At 39.1% G+C, this 22,356-nt stretch overlaps 1 protein-coding gene across 1 annotated transcript in view; it reads left to right on the forward strand.

The window, feature by feature from the left end:
* cmn (calymmin) overlaps window positions 1-22,356 on the forward strand; it is a gene marked incomplete at its 5' end in the record, with an annotated part of 81,361 nt that overhangs the window by 28,385 nt on the left and 30,620 nt on the right. Inside the window, 18 exons of the mRNA XM_084167587.1 lie at window positions 539-583; window positions 686-793; window positions 1,091-1,147; window positions 1,686-2,546; window positions 9,169-9,219; window positions 9,312-9,377; window positions 11,152-11,202; window positions 11,453-11,521; window positions 12,174-12,227; window positions 12,329-12,400; window positions 12,529-12,567; window positions 16,376-16,450; window positions 18,142-18,171; window positions 18,280-18,327; window positions 18,450-18,500; window positions 18,619-18,687; window positions 18,803-18,871; window positions 19,194-19,259. Of these exons, the coding sequence (XP_084023713.1) occupies window positions 539-583; window positions 686-793; window positions 1,091-1,147; window positions 1,686-2,546; window positions 9,169-9,219; window positions 9,312-9,377; window positions 11,152-11,202; window positions 11,453-11,521; window positions 12,174-12,227; window positions 12,329-12,400; window positions 12,529-12,567; window positions 16,376-16,450; window positions 18,142-18,171; window positions 18,280-18,327; window positions 18,450-18,500; window positions 18,619-18,687; window positions 18,803-18,871; window positions 19,194-19,259 (1,881 nt within the window). The remainder of the gene's footprint in view (window positions 1-538; window positions 584-685; window positions 794-1,090; window positions 1,148-1,685; window positions 2,547-9,168; window positions 9,220-9,311; window positions 9,378-11,151; window positions 11,203-11,452; window positions 11,522-12,173; window positions 12,228-12,328; window positions 12,401-12,528; window positions 12,568-16,375; window positions 16,451-18,141; window positions 18,172-18,279; window positions 18,328-18,449; window positions 18,501-18,618; window positions 18,688-18,802; window positions 18,872-19,193; window positions 19,260-22,356) is intronic.

The following is a 22,356-nucleotide window of genomic DNA, read 5'->3' on the forward strand; positions in this document are numbered from 1 at the left end:
TTTATCATCTACCAATAGGTGCCCTTCTTTGTGAGGCATTGGAAAACCTCCCTGGTCTTTGTGGTTGAATCTGTGTTTGAAATGTACTGCTCGACTGAGGGCTAATTGTGTGTGTGGGTACAGAGATGAGGTAGTCATTCAAAAATCATGTTAAACACTATTATTACACACAGAGTGAGTCGATGCAACATATGTGACTTGTGTTGGGTTAAATACTTCTTGACTCAAGACATTTCAGCTATTAATTTTAATTAATTTATAAAGAATTCAAAAAACATAATTCCGCTTTACCATTATGGGGTATTGTGTGTAGGCCAGTGACAAAAATCTCAATGAAATATATTTAAAATTCAGGTTGTAACACAACAAAATGTGGAAAAAGTAAAGGGGTGTGAATACTTTCTGAAGGCACTGTATATCATCTGGTGAATGTTGAATAGGAAGTGTCTACATATAAACTATTATGGTGAATTTGCAGTAGGTCGATTAGGATATTTTCAGTAGGTCTAAATCATCATTGTTTTGTTGTTATTTCCAGGCTATGGTGCTGGAGCTGGTGTGCCCAATGGACAAGGAGCTAATGGTAAGTCCACCCTGGAAGTTTGTTTAGGTTCCATCCCAGGTAATACATGTATCTTCTTGATTGTGCTGTAGCAAATTGATATGTTATTGGTATATGTTGTAGGTTATGGAAATGGTTCACCTCAACCTCAAAATACTAAAGGTGTCGGAGCAGGTGCACCTATTGGAGGAACTAAAGCATCAAATGAAGGAGCTAAAGCACCAAATGGCGGTAAGCATTCATTATTAAAAGCTGAGGTTGTGTAAATGTTAGGAACTGCGCCCCTATGCACTGTATGTTTTTTTTTTTTTAATGTTTTTTTTTTTAAACCTTTATTTCAACATGGCGTGTTGAAATAAAGGTAAAATAAAACATTTGCTCACTCTATCCCATGTTTGTCATTTTCCAATGTTTGTCATTTGCCACTGTAATCTTAACTTGTTGGTTATTATGTTGGTCATAAGCAATGTATGTTGTAATGCGCACTTGATTTGTGAGCCAGTATTTTTACACTCTTGTGGTTCCTAGGGTATGGTGTACCTGCTGGTGTACCCAATGGACATTTGGCTAAAGTAGTCAATACTGGTAAATGCTCCATGTTGTCTGATTGTGGCCTCAGCTTCTCTGTCTTAACCTGTTTGCTGAGTCCATTTTGTTCCGTATGGTTGAGTTTGTCTTTGTATGTGGTTTGTCTCAGCATGTCTTACAATATGTGTCTTCTAATCTAATATGGGTGAAACTAGTAGTATGGTGTTTAAAGCATGTTTTCATGTTCTTCTTGCATGTTGTAATTTGTGTCAATCGGTCCGTACTGTACAGTTTGTCTTTTATATGTGGTTTGTCTCAGAGCAACTATACTAAGAAGGTATTATGGTGCATGTGTTTTATTTTATAAGCAATAATTGAGCAGTATTGCATTTCAGATTTCAAGCATGTCTTCCTGTTCTACTTATGCATGTGCTGTATGTCTGTCGTGGTAAGATGTCCCTTGTTTGTTTTATCTCCTAAATTATCATGTCAAGATACTGTCATACTGCATGTTTCACTCATGTTTCACTGTTGCACTTTTTCACTGATTAGTTATCTTTTAGTTGGTACAAAGTTACTGTGTTTTGGTTCCCAGGTTACGGCATGCCAAATGGATACAGCATGTCAAATGGGCAGGGTACTAAAGGTGTTGGTGCACCGAATGGAAAGGGCCCCAAAGGTGAAGTTCTTACTCCTGAAGCACCAAGCTATGCCCCAGCACCCGAGCCAGGACCTGTAGTACCTGAGCCAACAAAGGGTGTAGCTCCAGCTCCAATCGTTCCACAGGGGAAGCTTTTCCCTAAGCCAGTACCTATAGTACCACAGGCAAAGAGTCCAAAGACAGCGCCAGAGCCAGCACCGGTTCCACAAGGAAAGACATACCCTAAGCCCGCACAAGAGCCAGCACCGGTTCCACAAGGAAAGACATACCCTAAGCCCGCACAAGAGCCAGCACCGGTTCCACAAGGAAAGACATACCCTAAGCCCGCACAAGAGCCAGCACCGGTTCCACAAGGAAAGACATACCCTAAGCCCGCACAAGAGCCAGCAATGGTTCCACAAGGAAAGACATACCCTAAGCCAGCACCAGAGCCAGCACCAATTCCACAAGGGAAGACATACGCTAAGCCATCACCAAAGCCAGCACCTGTCGTTCCACAAGGAAAGCCGTGCCCTAACAAAGCACCAGAGCCAGCACCAGTTCCACAAGGGAAGACATACCCGAAGCCAGCCCCAGAGCCAGCACATGTAGTACCACAGGCAAAGAGTCCGAAGCCAGCACCAGAGCCAGCACCTGTCATTCCACAATGGAAGCCGTACCCTATGCCAGCACCTGTGGTTCCACAAGGAAAGACGTACCCTAAACCAGCACCAGAGCCAGCACCACAGGCAAAAAGTCCAAAGCCAGTGGCACCAGCCATGCCACAAGGAAAGAGTCCCAAAGTACCAAACAGGGGTAAAACTATACTATTCTCTGCATGTCCATGAGGTGGTGTGCCATGTTAATGGCATGCTTAGTATTTAGTTAGAATTTATATCACACTGGCCAAGGGGTGTAAAAGCATCAGATTTTCTTAAAGCATGTGAGTAGCTAGCTCTGGAAATAACCTGTAATGCAATGGATTATCCTCACATAAACAGAATAATGGTTTGGGATGTTCAATCCATGGGAGAATATTTTTCAACCAACCTTTACTTGGTGATTCTTCCTTCTCGACTTGGAAGGAACTGTTGTCTTCTGAACTCCCATGGCTAGTTGCAGGTGTATTTTGGAATTTAGGAAATGCTCAGTTAAATTAAATACATTTTTGTGCCATGAAATAATCCAACAATGTACAGTGGGTTCTGCAATTATTGACACCCTTGATAAAGATGAGCAAAAATGACTATAAAATAAATAACTCAAATACTGAGCTATATTGTATACAACATTTTTTGGGGAAACTATATTATTGTATACTCATACAATTGCTCAGAGAAATAGTAGTAAGAACTTTTTCAATAAGGTAGGTGTCAAAATTGACCCCCCTGTTTTCAATAACTTTCAATACCACACCTTGTGAGGATAACAACACTGAGACTTTTTCTAAAATGTTTTATGGTTTGGAGAACACATTGGGAGGGAGCTTAGACCATTCCTCCATACAGAATCCTTCCAGATTCTTGATATCCTTCGTCTGCGCTTATGGACTACACTCTTCAATTCAAACCACAGGTTTTCAATGGGTTTCAAGTCTGGAGACTGAGATGGCCATTGCAAAATTTAGATTTTGTGGCCAATTAACCATTTCTTTGTGGATTCTGATGTGTGCTTGGGGTTGTTGTCTTGCTGGAAGAAGTTTCAGCCTACTGGCAGAGGCAACCAGGTTTTTGGCTAAAATATCCTGGTACTGGGTAAAGTTCATGATGCCGTTGACCTTAACAAGGGTCCTAGGACCAGTGGAAGCAAAATAGCCCTGTAACATCAAAGATCCACCACCATATTTGACAGTTGGTATGGGGTTCTTTTCTGCTCATGCATTCTAATTTAGACGCCAAACCCACCACTGGTGTACGTGGCCAAAGAGCTCTATTTTCATGTCATCCAAGTGCCAATGCCGTTTAGCAAACTCCAGGCATTTACATTTCTTGGATGACATGAAAATAGAGCTCTTTGGCAACAATTCCTACTGTGCAATATTGTGGTGGATCTTTGATGTTATGTGGCTATTTTGCTTCCAAGTGGATCTTCCAGCAAGACAACCCCAAGCACACATCAAAATCCACAAAGAAATTGTTAATTGGCCACAAAATAAACATTTTGCAATGGCCATCTCAGTCTCCGGACTTAAAATAAATTGAAAACCTGTGGTTTGAATTGAAGAGGGCAGTCCATAAGCGCAGACGAAGGATATCAAGGATATGGAAGGATTCTGTATGGAGGAATGGCCTAAGATCCCTCCTAATGTGTTCTCCAAGTCATAAAACATTATAGAAAAAAGCTCAGTGCCGTTATCCTCGCAGGTGAGCTATTGAAAACAGGAATATCAATCATTTTTACCTCTACCTTCTCTCTGAGCAATTGTATTAGCATAACATATATAATAATTTTGAGCATACAATTTAGCTCAGTATTGGAATTATTTATTTTATACAGTCATTTTTGCTCATCTTTATCAAGGGTTTCAATAATTTCGACCCCACCATGTTTTCGAAAACACAACTGTGCCTTCCATGTCAAGAATTAAGGACATATCGCCAAGTTAAGGTGGGTTGAAAATGATCTCCTATGGATTGAATATCCCAAACCATAACGTTGTTCATGGGAGGATAATCCATCGCGTTACTGGTTATTTCCATAGCTAGTGAGTAGCTTCACCACTCTCATCTGGTATACTGTAAGTAGCATCATATATGGGTGGAAAACCTGACACATTGTAGATTCTCAAATTTAATTTTCTCTCAGCAAAGGTCTAGCCAGTGATACTTTTCTGTACTAGGGACTGGATATCTATGGTCCTTCTCTTTTTAGAAAGCACTGACTGGTCAGCAATATCCTGGGGACAGGTACCCCGACAACAGTCAAGCACTCTAGTCTGAAGGTTTTTACACCCCTTTTCCCATGATCAGAAAATATTCTACTACTATGGTACTCATGTTTTAATGCATTCTAACATGTGCTATGTTATACTACATGTATGGTCAATCTGCATCACTTGTTGCTAATTTGCTAGTCTACAATTTGGCAATGTTTGAACATGTCAGTCTATTGAGTTATTTAAGTATCATTCAATGGATTACTGTATTCACCTTTCTTATTCTAGGATCTGCTGTTTTTCCTTGGCCTAATTTTTTTAATTTATGGGTGTAAATGTAACCTTAAAAGTATGCCCTTTTAACAGAAAGTATTGTATAAAGACAATATTCTTTTTTTTAAATACACACGGATGACTTTTTGGTCTTCAGGTGGTGCTGGAGGCGTGGTGCCCAATGGACAAGTGCCCAACTTGCGTTTAGACAGTCTTGGTAAATGTCCTTGTGTCCATATTCAAAGGGATTAGCCTAAGGGATGTTCTCTTAAAATTATATTTCAAATTTCCCCAATGATAGGCTACTTTAGAATATTTAAACGGTAGTTTTTTTAGCACACCTAAAGCATATTTCAAATTTGAACCAATTTTGAAAGTGTCTTGAGGTAAATATTTTTAACATTAAGAGAACAACCTATGGTGCCCAATGCTTACTTGTATTGTTTTCCTACTTTGTACACTGTTGTCAGTGCTCTTGTGTCAGTGCCCCTATTCGTTAGCTGTAGTCACATTGTTGTGACCATTAGTTTCTGGCTGGTTGTCTACATCTCTCTTGTCACACTTGTGAGTAGCTTTAATGCATTGGCTGTGTCTATTCTCTATTCAGGACAATTGCATGAGGTTGAGAGAATAAAGACATTCAGGAACCCAAATGGGGCATCTCAGTGCATGGATTTGCATGGACATATGAAATGTCATTTCAAAAGTTTTTTCCCCGATTACAGTGCCTTCAGAAAGTATTCATACCCCTTGACTTATTCCACATTTTGTTGTGTTACAGCCTGAATTCAAAATGTATTAAATATGAGTTTTTTTACCCATCTACACACACTACGCTTTAATGACAAAATGAAAACATGTTTTTAGAAATGTTTGCACATATATTGAAAATGAAATACAGAATTATCTCATTTACATAAGTATTCACACCCCTGAGTCAATACATGTTAGAATCACCTTTGGCAGTGATTACAGCTGTGAGTTTGTCTGAGTATGTCTCTAAGAGCTTTGCACCTATTATTTGTTGTATTCTTCAAGCTCTGTCAAGTTGGTTGTTGATCATTGCTAGACAGCCATTTTCAAGTCTTGCCATAGATTTTCAAGCAGATTTAAGTCAAAACTGTAACTTGCCCACTCAGGAACATTCACTGTCTTCTTGATAAGAAATTCCAGTGTAGATTTGGTCTTGTGTTTTAGGTTATTGTCCTGCTGAAAGGTGAATTCATCTCCCAGTGTCTGGTGGAAAGCAGACTGAACCAGGTTTTCCTCTAGGATTTTGCCTGTGCTTAGCTTCATTAAGATTATTTTTTATCCTGAAAAACTCCCCAGTCCTTAATGATTACAAGCATACCCATAACATGATGCAGCCATCACTATGCTTGAAAATAACCATGCTCAACGGGATATTCAATGTCTGCTTTTTATTTTTTATAATCTACTAATAGGTGCCCTTCTTTGCGAGGCATTGGAAAACGTCCCTGCTCTTTGTGGTTGAATCTGTGTTTAAAATTCACTGCTCGACTGAGGGACCTTATAGATAATTGTATGTGTGGGGTACAGAGATGAGGTAGTCATTCAAAATTGTGTTAAACAGTATTATAGCACACAAAGTGAATCCATGCGACTTATTATGTGACTTGTTAAGCACATTTCTACTCCTGGACTTTTCTAGGCTTGCCATAACAAAGGGGTTGAATACTTACTGACTCAAGACATTTCAGCTTCTCAATTTTCATTAACTTGTAAACATTTCGAAAAACATAATCCCATTTTGACATTATGGGGTATTGTGTGTAGGCCAGTGACAACAAATCTCAATTTAATATATTTTAAATTCAGGCTGTAACAAAACAAAATGTATGTCTAAATCTGTTTACATGTTTCATTACCATGTTTAACATTGTCTGCTTTAGTTGGTGGTGTTTGCTTTAGTTTAGACTATGAACGCTTTGACAGTGCCTGTATTTACTAATTTTGGGCTGAATCCTAACTTGAGATCCATGCAACCAAGTCAGACTTTCACATAGATCATGCATTGAAATTATGTCAATGAGAAATTTGTGCAAAGTTTCAAGATAGGGGCGTGGATTTCATGTTGTGTTTCCACCCTGTGTGTTTTCAGTGTTTACAATGTGTAATTTTCCTGTGAAGCGTGGGAGAAAATTGAATGTTTTGCACCCAATGTTTGTGGTTCACTAGGGGACTATCTTTCATAGTTTTGAAAAAATATTTTTGTGTCCACCAAAATGTTTCTGTCCATGAAGCTTATTGAGTATTTTGGATGTTCTAAAAAGAAAAGCCTTATGCGGTAACTTCACCGAGAATGTTTAATTTCAGGTAAATAACTAAAAACCAGATGAAAGTTGACATCATATTTGTTGACATTTTCAAACTAAAATTACCAGTGACTGTAAATGGTGATGACCTTGTGGCCCTTAGGTTATGTCACTGGAAGTGAGGTGCCTGAGAAAAAAAATGGTGGGGTGGGCACACCTCCTGGGAAAGGTGATTGGGGCGTAGACCCTGAACCTCAGGCACCTAAAAGTAGTGGACCAATGGTTACAAAGGTAGTGCCTGCGTTGGTACCTGAAACGATGGCAGCTAAAAACACTGGACCCATCGTCCCTGGAGAAACCCTGACTAAAGGTACACTAGTGGTGGCACTGGAAGAAGTGAGCATTAAAAGTGAGCCTGCAGTTGTGCCTGAAAAATCAGCAGTGGAACCTGAGGTGCTGGAATCTAAAGTTGGGAGTCCACCTGGTAAACTAAAACTTGATATTGTTTGTGTCTTTGAACATGTAAACACAGTGTATGTTTGTCACATATTCACTGGTCCCTGCATATGTCTACACCTGTCCCGCACCTGTGTAATGTGTAGTGCATGTGTATGTACATGTCAAGTCTTCTGTTTGTCTTGTCAACAAGTTCATCACATGTTTCTGGCATTCATATGGTATCATTTATGGCCCTGTCAAGTCTTTTTGAGTCTGTCACATTATTTGTTTTAGTGTGTTGGTTGTCATATTAATTTGATGTTTTTGTTGCATGCTTTCTTGTGGTGTTGGCTTGTCGCCAAATAATTTAAGAAAATGTAGGTTTCATGATGTGTTTTTTTTTTATTGCACTTCTCATGTGTTGGTCTGTTGGAACTTGCTGCATCCAATTTTATTGGGCATGATGAATAATCTAAATTATACCATATAGATTGTAGGTTCAAGTATTAGTTTGATGTTGAGTGTGAAGCCTGTGGTCTGTCTGTCTGTCTATGTAGTCATTGGTTGTTACAAGACATCTCTTTGTGTTTCCCTAGTTTGAGATCAGTTTCAATCAACGTTTTAAGTATGATTACTGGATTACTGGCAGTTATTTGTCTTGTTCAGTTGGCTTGATAAATCTGTGAATAGTCTGCTGGTGTAGCCTAATGTTTGTCTGCGAGTAAGAGGATGTATTTTGAGGTTGGCTTTGCCAGTCGTGTTTTATTGATACCCCTGTGACCCCTAGTAGATGGTGAAGGTGCTGGGAACCCCAATGGCAAACCTGGTAAACATCAGTTACTAGTAATACCAAATAAAATGTACAGTATAAATACACCCATAGATAAATACAAGTATAACTCATGTAGAGATAGTTTGCCTACCCAGCACCCGCATATTTATTGTGCTATAATTATAGTTATAGTTAAGACAGATTTTGTCATTTTATTCATTAGTTTACTTGAATACAAGGCATTCTATTTATATAGCATTTTTCTGACATGGATATTCTAGACTGTGGACCATCAGGAGTGCCAAACGGACAATGGGTGAAATTACCCAGTAATGGTAAACAAGAGTATTATGTGTTATTCACAGGTGATCTGAATGGCATTTATTAAACAATGTGCCATGATCACCTCAACCTAAATGGTTTCTAGTGCATGCTGTTTTCTGTTTTTGTCTATTTGTGCAGTTCATGTTTTTGCATGGATATTGTTGTTTGATCTGGCATGGTAACAACTGTTGGAATGTCTTTGTTATTGTACAGTGAATGATGAGTCTCACTCTGAGTGCATGACCTCTAATTGACTCATGCTGCTTGTGACCCCTCTTCCCTAGATTGTTCACGTTGAGCACATACGATGTGTCCCACTTGGTTGACCTGTGCTCGTGGATTAATTGTTCATTTATAGTGCTAAACCTAACTTGATTATAATAATATTATGCTACATGTATAGTAGTTACAAAATGGGAGTATCAAATTTGTATAACAGTTAACTCGTACCTGATTTCACTTCACACCATGTTATTTAAGGTTATGGTCCAGGAGCTGGTGTCCCCGATGGCTTTGGTGCTAAACCCAATGGTAAATTTGCACTGGTGGCTAATATCATACATTATTGTGCATGCCATCAATGAGGTCTTTCACACACTCAGCTTTCTGTGTATGATGATTAGGTTACGGAGCAGGAGCTGGTGTAAACAGAGGTGGTGCCCCCAATGGCTATGGCGCTAAACCCAATGGTAAATTGTTACTGGTTACTCGAAGCAGTCATAGTAGCTATTTATTGTAGATTACTTAAAGATGAATGTTAACACGTTGGCCTACAACATAACAGTCGCTCTCATACAGTGACTTCGGAAAGTATTCAAACCCCTTCCCTTTTTCAACATTTTTTTACGTTACAGCCTTATTCTAAAATTGATTAAATAAATTGTTTTCCTCATCAATCTACACACAATATTCCATAATGACAAAGCGAAAACAGGTTTGTAGAATATTTTGCACATTTATACAAATAAAAAAGTATTCAGGCTCTTTGCTATGAGACTCGAAATTGAACTCAGGTGCATCCTGTTTCCATTGATCATCCTTGAGATGTTTCTACAACTTGATTGGAGTTCACCTGTGATAAATTAAATTGATTGGACTTGGATTTGGCAAGGCACACACCTGTCTATATAAGGTCCCACAGTTGACAGTGCATGTCAGAGCAAAAACCAAGCCATGAGGTCGAAGGGATTGTCTGTAGAGCCCCGAAACAGGATTGTGTCGAGGAAGGCTAAGAAAAAATATCTGCAGCATTGAAGGTCCCCCGATTACTCAGTTTGGCAGGGCGGCCAAACTGAGCAATCGGGGGACAAGGGCCTTGGTCAGGGAGGTGACCAAGAACCCGATGGTCAATCTGACAGAGATCCAGAGTTCCTCTGTGGAGATGGAAGAACCTTCCAGAAGGACAACCATCTCTGCAGCACTCCACCAATCAGGCCTTTATGGTAGAGTGGCCAAACGGAAGCCACTCCTCAGTGAAAGGCACATGACAGCTGGCTTGGAGTTTTCCAAAAGGCACCCAAAGGACTCTCAGACCATGAGAAACAAGATTCTCTGGTCTGACGAAACCAAGATTGAACTCTTTGGCCTGAATGCCAAGCATCACGTCTGGAGGAAATCTGGCATGGTGGTGGCAGCATCATGCTGTGGGGATGTTTTTCACTGCAGGGACTGGGAGACTAGTCAGGATCAAGGAAAAGATGAACGGAGCAAAGTACAGAGAGATCCTTGATGAAAACCTGCTCCAGAGTGCTCAGGACCTCAGACTGGGGCGAAGGTTTACCTTCCAACAGGACAATGACCCTAATCATACAGCCAAGACAACGCAGGAGGGGCTTCGGGACAAGTCTCTGAATGTCCTTGAGTGGCCCAGCCAGAGCCCGGATTTGAACCCCATCGAACATCTCTGGAGAGATCTGATAATAGCTGTGTAGCAATGCTCCCCATCCAACCTGACAGAGCATGAGAGGATCTGCAGAGAAGAATGGGATAAACTCCCCAAATACAGGTGTGCCAAGCTTGAAGCGTCATACCCAAGACGACTCAAGGCTGTAATCGCTGCCAAAGGTGCTTTAACAAAGTACTGAGTAAAGGGTCTGAATACTAATGTAAATGTCATATTTCAGTTTATTTATTTTTCATTTGCAAAAAATTCAAAAATCCTGTTTTTGCTTTGTCATTATGGGGGTATTGTGTGTAGATCCATTTTAGAATAAGGCTGTAACAAAATTTGGAAAAGGTGAAGGGGTCTGAATACTTTCCGAATGCACCGCATGTGGTGCTGGCAATATAATACCCAATGCTGAATTCATTATAAAAGAAAACTTTGGCAGAGATAATCGTGTGTGCAGGAGCTGTCTTTTATAATAAGTGTTTTTTGTGTATTTTTTTAACACATTTTTACATTATTGTGCATGCTATCCATGAGATCTTCTACACACTTGTATTTCTGTTAATGGTGAATAGGTTACGGTGTCGGAGCCGGTGCACCAAACGGACGTGGAGCCAACCCCAATGGTAAATCTACTCTGTTGTCTTTTGTGTGGTTTTAAGCCTAAACAAAACGTTTGCCATTTCATGGTGGCATCAGGTTTTCCAGTGCAATTAGGATGAAGGTTCATATTCTTTGTTGGGCTGTTGGTTTTGTCGATTTGAATGGTTTGTGGGAGTTGTCTTTTATAATACGTTTACAGTTTCCATCATACATTGTTGTGCATGCCATTAATGAGGTCTTCCACACACTAAGATTTTGGTTAATGGTCATTAGGTTACGGTGCAGGAGCTGGTGTACCAAACGGAGGTGGTGTCCCCAATGGCTATGGTGCTAAACCCAATGGTAAATCGCTACTGTTTTCAAGAAGTCATATGTAGTTCTGGAAATAAAAACCCCAGTGTTGAATGAATTATTAAAATAATTTATTGTTGACGTTTCAGTGTGTGGTCTTGGGTCATATACCTAAATGTTGACATATGCAAAGGTAATAGTGTGTGCAGGAGTTGTCTTTTATATTGCAGTTTTCATCATACATTCTTGTCTATCTTCTTTTACTATTTTATGGTGGCACCAGTTTTCATATTTTTTGATTGGTTGTTGGTGTTAATTTGCATGTTTAAACATTGTCTATTTCCCCTCTGTTCTAATTCATTTCTAAAAGATGTCTCTAAGTGTGTGTAATGTATTTGTTTCTAACCCATTTATTGACTGTGTGTGTAATGCACTCAGTGGATCTGTTTTGGAAATGCCTTTACGGATTGTCTTTTTAGAGGCTTCATTTCAAGTAAATCTGTATGCCCTGACAGAATAAATGCATTTTACTAGTGTCATTGGCCACAATTCATCTCCATTTGCGTCTACGATTTGCTCAATTTAATGTACATTTTTGTCCATGGTTCAAGCACCATTTTCTCTTGCACTCAGTAAGTTCTGCTTTTTCAGATATTAAGTAAAAGATTAGCACTTTGATATATTTTGGGGGGATTTGTTATAGGATATGGAGCTGGAGTATATCCAAATGGAGGGGGTGCTAATGCACCCAAACCAGGTAAACGCCTCGTTTTAAATACGTTATGAGCCTTGCAGCCTTTCTACACCTGGCAGTGTTTTTTCTAAAGTGTGTAGTAAATTTTGTCTTGTGATCCATAGGTTATGGTGCTGGAGCAGGGGGCTATAATCCTGTTGCTGCCGGCTATGGCAATGGATATGGACATGGAGCAGGTAATACCAATACTCACTGTAGAATGATTGAGTGTCAACCATTTCAATTTTTGTACTGAAGAAAACATGTTCACAATTGGATACTAAATGTCCTAATATAAATTCCTCAATGGATTTTCTTTTTGCAGGTGGAAATCCTTTTGTAGGGAAACCCAAACAACATGGTGGTGAGTACCCAGCTTGCACACAACGTTCTAAGAGAGCATGCCCAAGCGATTATTTTAAATTAGTTTTTATATATTACAAGTATACTTAAATATACAAAACATTCAAATAATATACTTCAAATATGAGATGTACTTTTCTAGTATATCTTAAGTATACAATAAATATAAAATAATTACACTTCAACACACTTATTAAAAGTGTACTTTAAATTCATTATTTTTTCAGTCTTTTAGTATACTATATGTTCACTATCATTAAACTTAAACATACTCATTAAAACTGTACTTCATTTTCAAACGCTTTAATTGTAATTTAGTATATTAATTGAGTTGAAGCATTGCTTTTTTTAATGAAACTCTGCTTGTGAGTGATCAAGTACACAGTGCCTTGCAAAAGTATTCATACTCCTTGTATTTCTTCACACTTTATTGTGTTACAAAGTGGGATTAAAATTGATTTAATTGTCATTTGTTGTCAACAATTAACTCAAAATACTCTGTCAAAGTGGAAGAAAAAAAAGTCTGATTTAATACAAATTTGATAACTAAAGTAGAGTTGTTGCATAAGTATTCAGACTCTTTGTTTAGGCAAGCCTAAATTATACTGAACAAAAATATAAATGCAACATGCAACAATTTCAAAGATTTGACTGAGTTACAGTTCATATAAAGAAATCAGTCAACTGAAATAAACAAATTAGGCCCTAATCTGTGGATTTCACATGACTGGGAATAAAGATATGCATCTGTTGGTCACAGATAAGGTAAAACAAAAAGGTAGGTGTGTGGATCAGAAAACCAGTCAGTATCTGGTGTGACCACCATTTGCTTCATGCATCGCGACACACCTCCTTCGCATAGAGTTGATCAGGCTGTTGATTGTGGCCTGTGGAATGTTGTCCCACTCCTCGCTGCCAAAGGTGTTTCTAGCATGTATTGACTCAGGGAGCTGAATACTTCTGTAACAACTATTTTAGTTATTTAATTTCTATCAATCTAAAAAAAAGATATTATATTACTCTTCCACTTTGACATTAGAGTATTTTGTTTGGATTGTTGACAAAAAAAATACAATTAAATCCATTTTAATCCCACTTTGGAACAATAAAATGTGAAGAAGTCCAAGGGGTGTGAATACTTTTGCAAGGCAATCTAGTTTCAGTGCCAATAATTCGTTTTGAAGTACTTTCTGAATTTCTGTTCAGAAGAGTGCAGAGAAAGTTGACAATAATAAAGAGTGTTTATTCCACATAAGGAAACATGCACAACTGAGGTATATGCTTCCTGAAAGTATACTTTTTCATATTTCAAGAAAATAGTTTCAAAAAAGTATATTTAACTTAAATGTCCACAAAATATATTTAAAGTATACTTTCAAAAACGCATGTGGAAAACGTTTGCATATTACCCAGAATCCTTTTCTGCAGCTAAAGTTTTGATTTATAATATGATATTGTTCCTCATATTTAGCTTATTCAAATGTTTTGACATTACACATGTTATTGAAATTAATGTATCACCGTAATGAACATCTAAAGTGTGAAATACCACTAGTGCACAGTTATCAAAAGTGTTATTTGTAATTTGCTGCTCCAGCCACAACTGCTTTGTAAATATCATGTTAACATTGGCTGAGAAGATGCCTTGGTCAATCAAGGTAACCTTTACATGGCTAATTACAATAGCTAAGGTGGTTAATGATTAGAAGTGTATTTGTAAAAGTATACTTGAAACATATTATAAATACACTTTTTCTGTAAAGAATAGACAGGAATTCTAATTCAAATACAATTTTAGTATATTTCTAATTAATAAGAAATATAAATAAAATGTACTTAAGGTGTATTCAAAGTATATTTGTTTTGCTCTTTATATAATATACTAAGAATATACTTAAGTACAAAAAAGGTGTCCCAATTTAGATAATGTAAAATGTATTTGATATACTTAAATGCTAATAAAATACAAATAAAATTGACATTAAATGTATTGAAAATTATCTAAAAAGTATATTATATAAAGAGCAAAACAAATATACTTTGAATACACCTTCAGTACATTTTATCTATATTTCTTATAAATTAGAAATATACTAAAATTGTATTTGAATTAGAATTCCTGTCTATTCTATACAAAAACAGTGTATTTATAATGTGTTTTCAAGTATACGTTTACAAATACAGTGAGGGGGAAAAAAGTATTTGATCCCCTGCTGATTTTGTACGTTTACCCACTGACAAAGAAATGATCAGTCTATAATTTTAATGGTAGGTTTATTTGAACAGTGAGAGACAGAATAACAACAAAAAAATCCAGAAAAACGCATGTCAAAAATGTTATCAATTGATTTGCACTTTAATGAGGGAAATAAGTATTTGACCCCCTCTCAATCAGAAAGATTTCTGGCTCCCAGGTGTCTTTTATACAGGTAACGAGCTGAGATTAGGAGAACACTCTTAAAGGGAGTGCTCCTAATCTCAGCTTGTTACCTGTATAAAAGACACCTGTCCACAGAAGCAATCAATCAATCAGATTCCAAACTCTCCACCATGGCCAAGACCAAAGAGCTCTCCAAGGATGTCAGGGACAAGATTGTAGACCTACACAAAGCTGGAATGGGTTACAAGACCATCGCCAAGCAGCAACAGTTGGAAGAAACACAAAAGACCTGTCAATCTCCCTCGGCCTGGGGCTCCATGCAAGATCTCACCTCGTGGAGTTGCAATGATCATGAGTACGGTGAGGAATCAGCCCAGAACTACACGGGAGGATCTTGTCAATGATCTCAAGGCAGCTGGGACCATAGTCACCAAGAAAACAGTTGGTAACACACTACGCCGTGAAGGACTGAAATCCTGCAGCGCCCGCAAGGTTCCCCTGCTCAAGAAAGCACATATACAGACCCGTCTGAAGTTTGCCAATGAACATCTGAATGATTCAGAGGAGAACTGGGTGAAAGTGTTGTGGTCAGATGAGACCAAAATCGAGCTCTTTGGCATCAACTCAACTCGCCGTGTTTGGAGGAGGAGGAATGCTGCCTATGACCCCAAGAACACCATCCCCACCGTCAAACATGGAGGTGGAAACATTATGCTTTGGGGGTGTTTTTCTGCTAAGGGGACAGGACAACTTCACCGCATCAAAGGGACGATGGACGGGGCCATGTACCGTCAAATCTTGGGTGAGAACCTCCTTCCCTCAGCCAGGGCATTGAAAATGGGTCGTGGATGGGTATTCCAGCATGACAATGACCCAAAACACACGGCCAAGGCAACAAAGGAGTGGCTCAAGAAGAAGCACATTAAGGTCCTGGAGTGGCCTAGCCAAACCTTAATGACTTGGAGAAGATCTGCAAAGAGGAGTGGGACAAAATCCCTCCTGAGATGTGTGTAAACCTGGTGGCTAACTACAAGAAACGTCTGACCTCTGTGATTGCCATCAAGGGTTTTGCCACCAAGTACTAAGTCATGTTTTGCAGAGGGGTCAAATACTTATTTCCCTCATTAAAATGCAAATCAATTTATAACATTTTTGACATGCGTTTTTCTGGATTTTTTAGTTGTTATTCTGTCTCTCACTGTTCAAATAAACCTACCATTAAAATTATAGACTGATCATTTCTTTGTCAGTGGGCAAACGTACAAAATCAGCAGGGGATCAAATACTTTTTTCCCTCACTGTACAATTCTACTGTAATTGCACCTTTGGCAGCGATTACAGCCTCGAGTCTTCTTGGGAATGACGCTTCAAGCTTGGTACACCTGTATTTGGGGAGTTTCTCCCAACTTTATTTTTTTTGCTATTGTAGGTTATGGTAACGGTAATGGACAAGGTGTCTACCCTGGAGCTAGTTATGGAAATGGCTACGGTGCACCTGCAATTGGTAAGTTTAACGTTGCAGGCTACTGCCTATTTGGATATTGAAGGGACACCAGTCTTGCCCTCATACGGTAACAAAAAAAATGTCTTACCATACTGTGCATTCGGAAAGTATTCAGACCCCTTGAACTAATCGTTTCTATGCAACACGGGCCACGTATAGAAGTAGATGATGGCACGTCACACAATGTGACCAAACAAAGATATACACACATGCAAGAGGCATATCTCACCCGATACAAGACATAGATTTAATATATTTCAGAATTTTCTATGATTTTTGTAGAACCAAGCTACTTTTTTCACACAGTCGAGAACTAGGAAAGTATCGCCAAGAAGAGGTTAGTTGAAAAATCGATGGTGCCGGTTTGTATGAGGCTTTCCTGTAATGCCTAGTTATGGACACCAAAAATCTTAGCTTATATCACATTATCTGGCGTACAATCTGTAGCTACATAAATGCTACCTCATTAAAGGCATCCCACAGAGCACAAGATGTTGAAAAGACGTCTTGTGCTCAGTTGGATAGACCAAATGGTGTGATTTTGAACAATCTTGTATCTGTACCAATTCAAGTTAGTCCAGTGGTCTATGCTGATGGGGATTTGCCTGTTTTAGATACACTGGGTGATTTTAAATCACGACACACTGGCTAAGACCGCTACACCTAAATGTGAGAAGCCTGGTTTCTAAAATTGACTGACTTAGCATCTGGACCTTTTCAGGCAAACCAGGACATTGTTATTATAACAAGACATGGCTAAAACAGTACCAGACTCCGATGTAACTTTGGATGGATACAACATTTACAGATCTGATAAAAAAGGAAGAGGTGAAGGCTATTTTAGTAAAAAAAAGTTGCTGTACTGTCTGTATTACTTTCCACCTCTGTCAGTTTGAATGCCTAGCCCTAAACATATGCACAGGAAATGGCACCCAATTTACGGTGGGAGGGGTATACCGCGTCCGCTTTGCTTACCCCAGTGCTCTTAAAGGGATAGTTCACACAAATGACAAATTTACTTGTTGATTTCCTTACCCTTGAAGTAGTCTATGGACAAGGTATGGCAGCACTGCCTTGGTTTTGTACTCCCTAAATACAGGTGTGCCAAGCTTATAGCGTCATACCCAAGAAGACTCGAGGCTGTAATCGCTGCCAAAGGTGCTTCAACAATGTACTGAGTAAAGGGTCTGAATATTTATGTAAATGTGATATTTCAGTTTTGTATTTGAAATAAATTAGCAAAAATGTATAATCTGTTTTTGATTTGTCATTATGGGCTATTGTGTGTAGATTGATGAGGGGAAAAAAACAATTTCAAGAATTTTAGAATAAGGCTGTAACCTAACAAAATGTGGAAAAAGTCAAGGGGTCTGAATACTTTCCGAAGGCACTGTATGTGCTGGATTGAACTATAATGTGTAATGACCTGTGATCCTTTAGATATTTAGTATGAAAAATGTATGCACTCACTAACTGTAAGTCGCTCTGGATAAGAGCGTCTGCTAAAATGTAAAATATTCACAGAAAAATGAGGGTTGATTATAGTACTGGATTTGACAATTCATTATTTATTTTTAACAGTAGAACATTTTTGATTTGACTAAAAACCAGTAAATTGAGTCCAAGAGTGAGTGCCCTTGTTTTCACTTCAAAATAACAGTGAATGTAAAACGTTTCATCTTTCTATCAAGGTGTGCCTGCTGGTATGGAGGGAAAATCAGGTATGTTGGCTACTATACATCATAGACAAATACAACATCGGTCCTAGCCTCCCACCATGTCAAGCAATCAATCCATGCCAATGAATGAATCCATCCATCCTAATGCAGGTTGGGTTGGTGCTGGACTTGGAGAGCCTGCAAATGGTGGCAAATACGGTGAGAAGGGCCCCCTCAAATTTTAAGAACAAATTGGTGCATGACAACACTGAATGGATCAGAAGAATACTTTAAAAACAAAATCAGAATTGCCTGCATTCCCCTCATTTTCTTTCTTACAGGTGGTTCCGGACCTTATGGCGGAGCACCAATCATTCCTGCTGGACTGGATGGTAAGATTACACCCATACCTACACACGTTGCTTATCGCATATACTGTGTGTGTGTGTGTGTGTGTGTGTGTGTACACTCGTGTAAACAGTAGCTGAAATGCGTCTCTCCTCTTGACAGGAACAAGTCAGTTTGAACCTCAATCCGCAGGCCTAGGTCCTGATGGGAAATCAGGTGGAATGTATGGTGGTGAGTTGGTTGTACACAGACACATTTTCTTCAGGAAATGTACCTTTTCTAGATAATATGATATGTATGTGTAAATTGAAATGGAGTTCGCCCCCTTTTGCTCTGTCGGTCACAGGATTGGGTGGGCCATACGGTGGTCAGCCCCTCGGAATGGGCCCAGAGTCAAAATCTCAGACCAAATACGGTGAGTTCCTTACTTGTGGTGGGGCTCAGGGTTGTAATTCTCCAGCGATACACAGATCTACAGGAAAAAATGAGAAACGGGAAGATTAGTGTATAACTGATGCTGCCTCGCTTTGTGGACCTTTTTCTCATCAAGCTTTAGAAATGATCAAATTCGTAATTGTCCACATGATGTGGAAATGTGTCTTTGGCTTCACATTAACATCACAGCAGAGTGACTCACAATGAACAGTAGTTTACAACAGTCTACTAGCCATCCCTTGCTTTTATGCCCACTCCCTCTCTCGCTTCTTGCCCTAATACGTTATCTTGCTCTGACTCAGGCATTGGGGGGTTGTCATTTGGTGGTCAACCCCTCGGGTTGGGGACTGATGGTGCAGGCAAGTATGGTATGTGTACGGGATATGTATGCCTGCTGCATCTACGGGTAACTGCCAAAATAATGGAAACACTTGAGCGTTTGTATTTATTAAGGATCCCCATTAGCTGCTTCCAAGGCAGCAGCTACTTTTCCTGGGGTCCATCAACATTAAGGCAGTTATATACTATTTTAAATATTACATGACATTACATTTCATAACACTTTTCACAACACATTAAGTGTGTTCCTTCAGGCCACTACTCTACTATCACATACATGTATCTACAATACAAAATTCATGTGTGCGTGTCTTATGTGTATGTGTGGTTGTGTCCCTTCACAGTCCCCACTGTTCCATAAGGTGTATTTATATCTGTTTTTTAAATCTGATTCTACTGCTTGCATCATTTACCTGATGTGGAATAGAGTTCCATGTAGCCATGGCTCTATGTAGTACTGTGCGCCTCCCATAGTCTGTTCTTGACTTGAGGATTGTGAAGAGTCCTTTGGTGGCATGTCTTGTGGGGTATGCATGGGTGTCCGAGCTGTGTGCTAGTAGTTTAAACAGACACCTCAGTGCATTCAGCATGTCAACACTTCTTACAAAAACAAGTAGTGATCAAGTCAATCTCTCCTCCACTTTGAGCCATGAGAGATTTACATGCATATTATTAATGTTAGCTCTCCGTGTACATTTAAGGCCCAGCCGTGCTTCCCTGTTCTGAGCCAATTGTAATTTTCTGAGGTCCCTCTTTGTGGCACCTGACCACGCGAATGAACAGTAGTCCAGGTGCGACAAAACTAGGGCCTGTAGGACCTGCCTTATTGATAGTGTTGTTAAAAAGGCAGAGCAGCGCTTTATTATGGACAGACTTCTCCCCATCTTAGCTACTGTTGTATCAACACATTTTGACCATGACAGTTTACAATCTAGGGTTACTCCAAGCAGTTTAGTCACCTCAACTTGCTCAATTTTCACATTATTTATTACCAGATTTAGTTGAGGTTTAGGGTTTAGTGAATGATTTGTCCCAAATACAATGCTTTTAGTTTTTGAAATATTTAGGACTAACTTATTCCTTGCCACCCATTCTGAAACTAACTGCAGCTCTTTGTTAATTGTTGCAGTGATTTCACTCGCTGTAGTAGCTGACGTGTATAGTGTTGAATTATTCGCATACATACACACTGGCTTTACTCAAAACCAGTGGCATGTCATTAGTAAAGATTGAAAAAAGTAAGGAGCCTAGACAGCTGCCTGGGAAATTCCTGATTATACCTATATTGGCAGGGGTGTTGTTCGTCGAGGGCCAGCAAATCATGGCAATATATCCTCAAAACACCGGCTTTAAGGGTATTATCACTTTTATACAACGGGTTACCAACATATTCAAATAATGACTGACATATTTTCATTAAAAACGTTATTTCGATTAATTTATTCATACTATTTCATCCTTCCACAAGATATAGTCCCGACACAAATCTAGGGTTGCTACCCAAGCGGGCTAATCATTTGTGTTCTATCGGTTCGGTTGCTAGAGATGCGACCCAGTCGTTCAGTATTTTTGTTCTATATCTATGGACGTTCTAAATCATACTGGCTCGCAACGTTCTGATCCCTTGCTTGCTAGCTAGCCAACTACGGCTAACTTACAGTCACGTCAAAAAGTGCAGCCAGAATAACAGGAAAGTAGCTGCATTTGCATTTGTTTAAGCTGTTTTCTAGAGACATTTATTTGGATACATCCATAACAATGAGCTAATGAGGCGCGATTTCGCCTGTCATAGAAAATGTGCTCACTCGTCAGGACACTCACTAGCCAACAAACAGCTAACACAATCACTTCAAACTGAAGCTGGAAAGACTACAAACTAGCTGCACTTCGTTTCGTTTTTACCTTTTTTCAATTGACATTCCTTTGTGTATATATAAATAAAAATTATGCCAGCTGATTCATGATTTTGACTGGTTGAGAAACACTGCCTGCCTGTGTCTCGTCCTGACTCCCGACACGTTCATTACTATGGGAGAGATGGAGATCGAATTTGAATATTGAAACAATGTTGCAAATGTCAGAGAGACAGACCGCAAGGTTTATACAAATCTCCGCTGTTGAAAACGAAATGCTAGTCTAAAAGAAATGTGAGATAATGTCTAGATGCTTTTTATAGTGAAGATCAAGTTTATAAATTGCTTGCCTGGGCTGAGACAGTGGATTGCGCAGTAAAATGGAACAGAGTAAATAGGCATTTTAAGGTCATAGATTTAGCTGGCGGTAACTTGTGGAATAGAAACCGTCTGGAATGCAGTTTTAACCAATCAACATTCAGGATTAAACCCACCCGTTCAATAATAAAGAACACCTTCTGTGTTCTGTTAGACAGGTAACTCTTTATCCACAATATAGCAGGGGGTGTAAAGCCATAACACATATGTTTTTCCATCAGCAGCTATGATCAATAATGTAAAAAGTCGCACTGAAGTCTAACAAAACTGCTCCCACAATCTTTTTATCATCAATTTCTCTCAGCCAATCATCAGTCCTTTGTGTAAGTGCCGTGCATGTTGAATGTCCTTCCCTATACAGTGAGGGAAAAAAGTATTTGATCCCATGCTGATTTTGTACGTTTGCCCACTGACAAAGAAATTATCAGTCTATAATTTAAATGGTAGGTTTATTTGAACAGTGAGAGACAGAATAACAACAACAAAAAATCTGGATAAACGCATGTCAAAAATGTTATAAATTGATTTGCATTTTAATGAGGGAAATAAGTATTTGACCCCCTCTCAATCAGAAAGATTTCTGGCTCCTAGGTGTCTTTTATACAGGTAACGAGCTAAGATTAGGAGCACACTCTTAAAGGGAGTGCTCCTAATCTCAGTTTGTTACCTGTATAAAAGACACCTGTCCACAGAAGCAATCAATCAATCAGATTCCAAACTCTCCACCATGGCCAAGACCAAAGAGCTCTCCAAGGATGTCAGGGACAAGATTGTAGACCTACACAAGGCTGGAATGGGCTACAAGGCCATCGCCAAGCAGCTTGGTGAGAAGGTGACAACAGTTGGTGCGATTATTCGCAAATGGAAGAAACAAAGACCTGTCAATCTCCCTCGG

Source organism: Coregonus lavaretus (assembly GCF_964263955.1).
Source record: "Coregonus lavaretus genome assembly, chromosome: 1".
NCBI classification, from domain to species: domain Eukaryota; kingdom Metazoa; phylum Chordata; class Actinopteri; order Salmoniformes; family Salmonidae; genus Coregonus; species Coregonus lavaretus.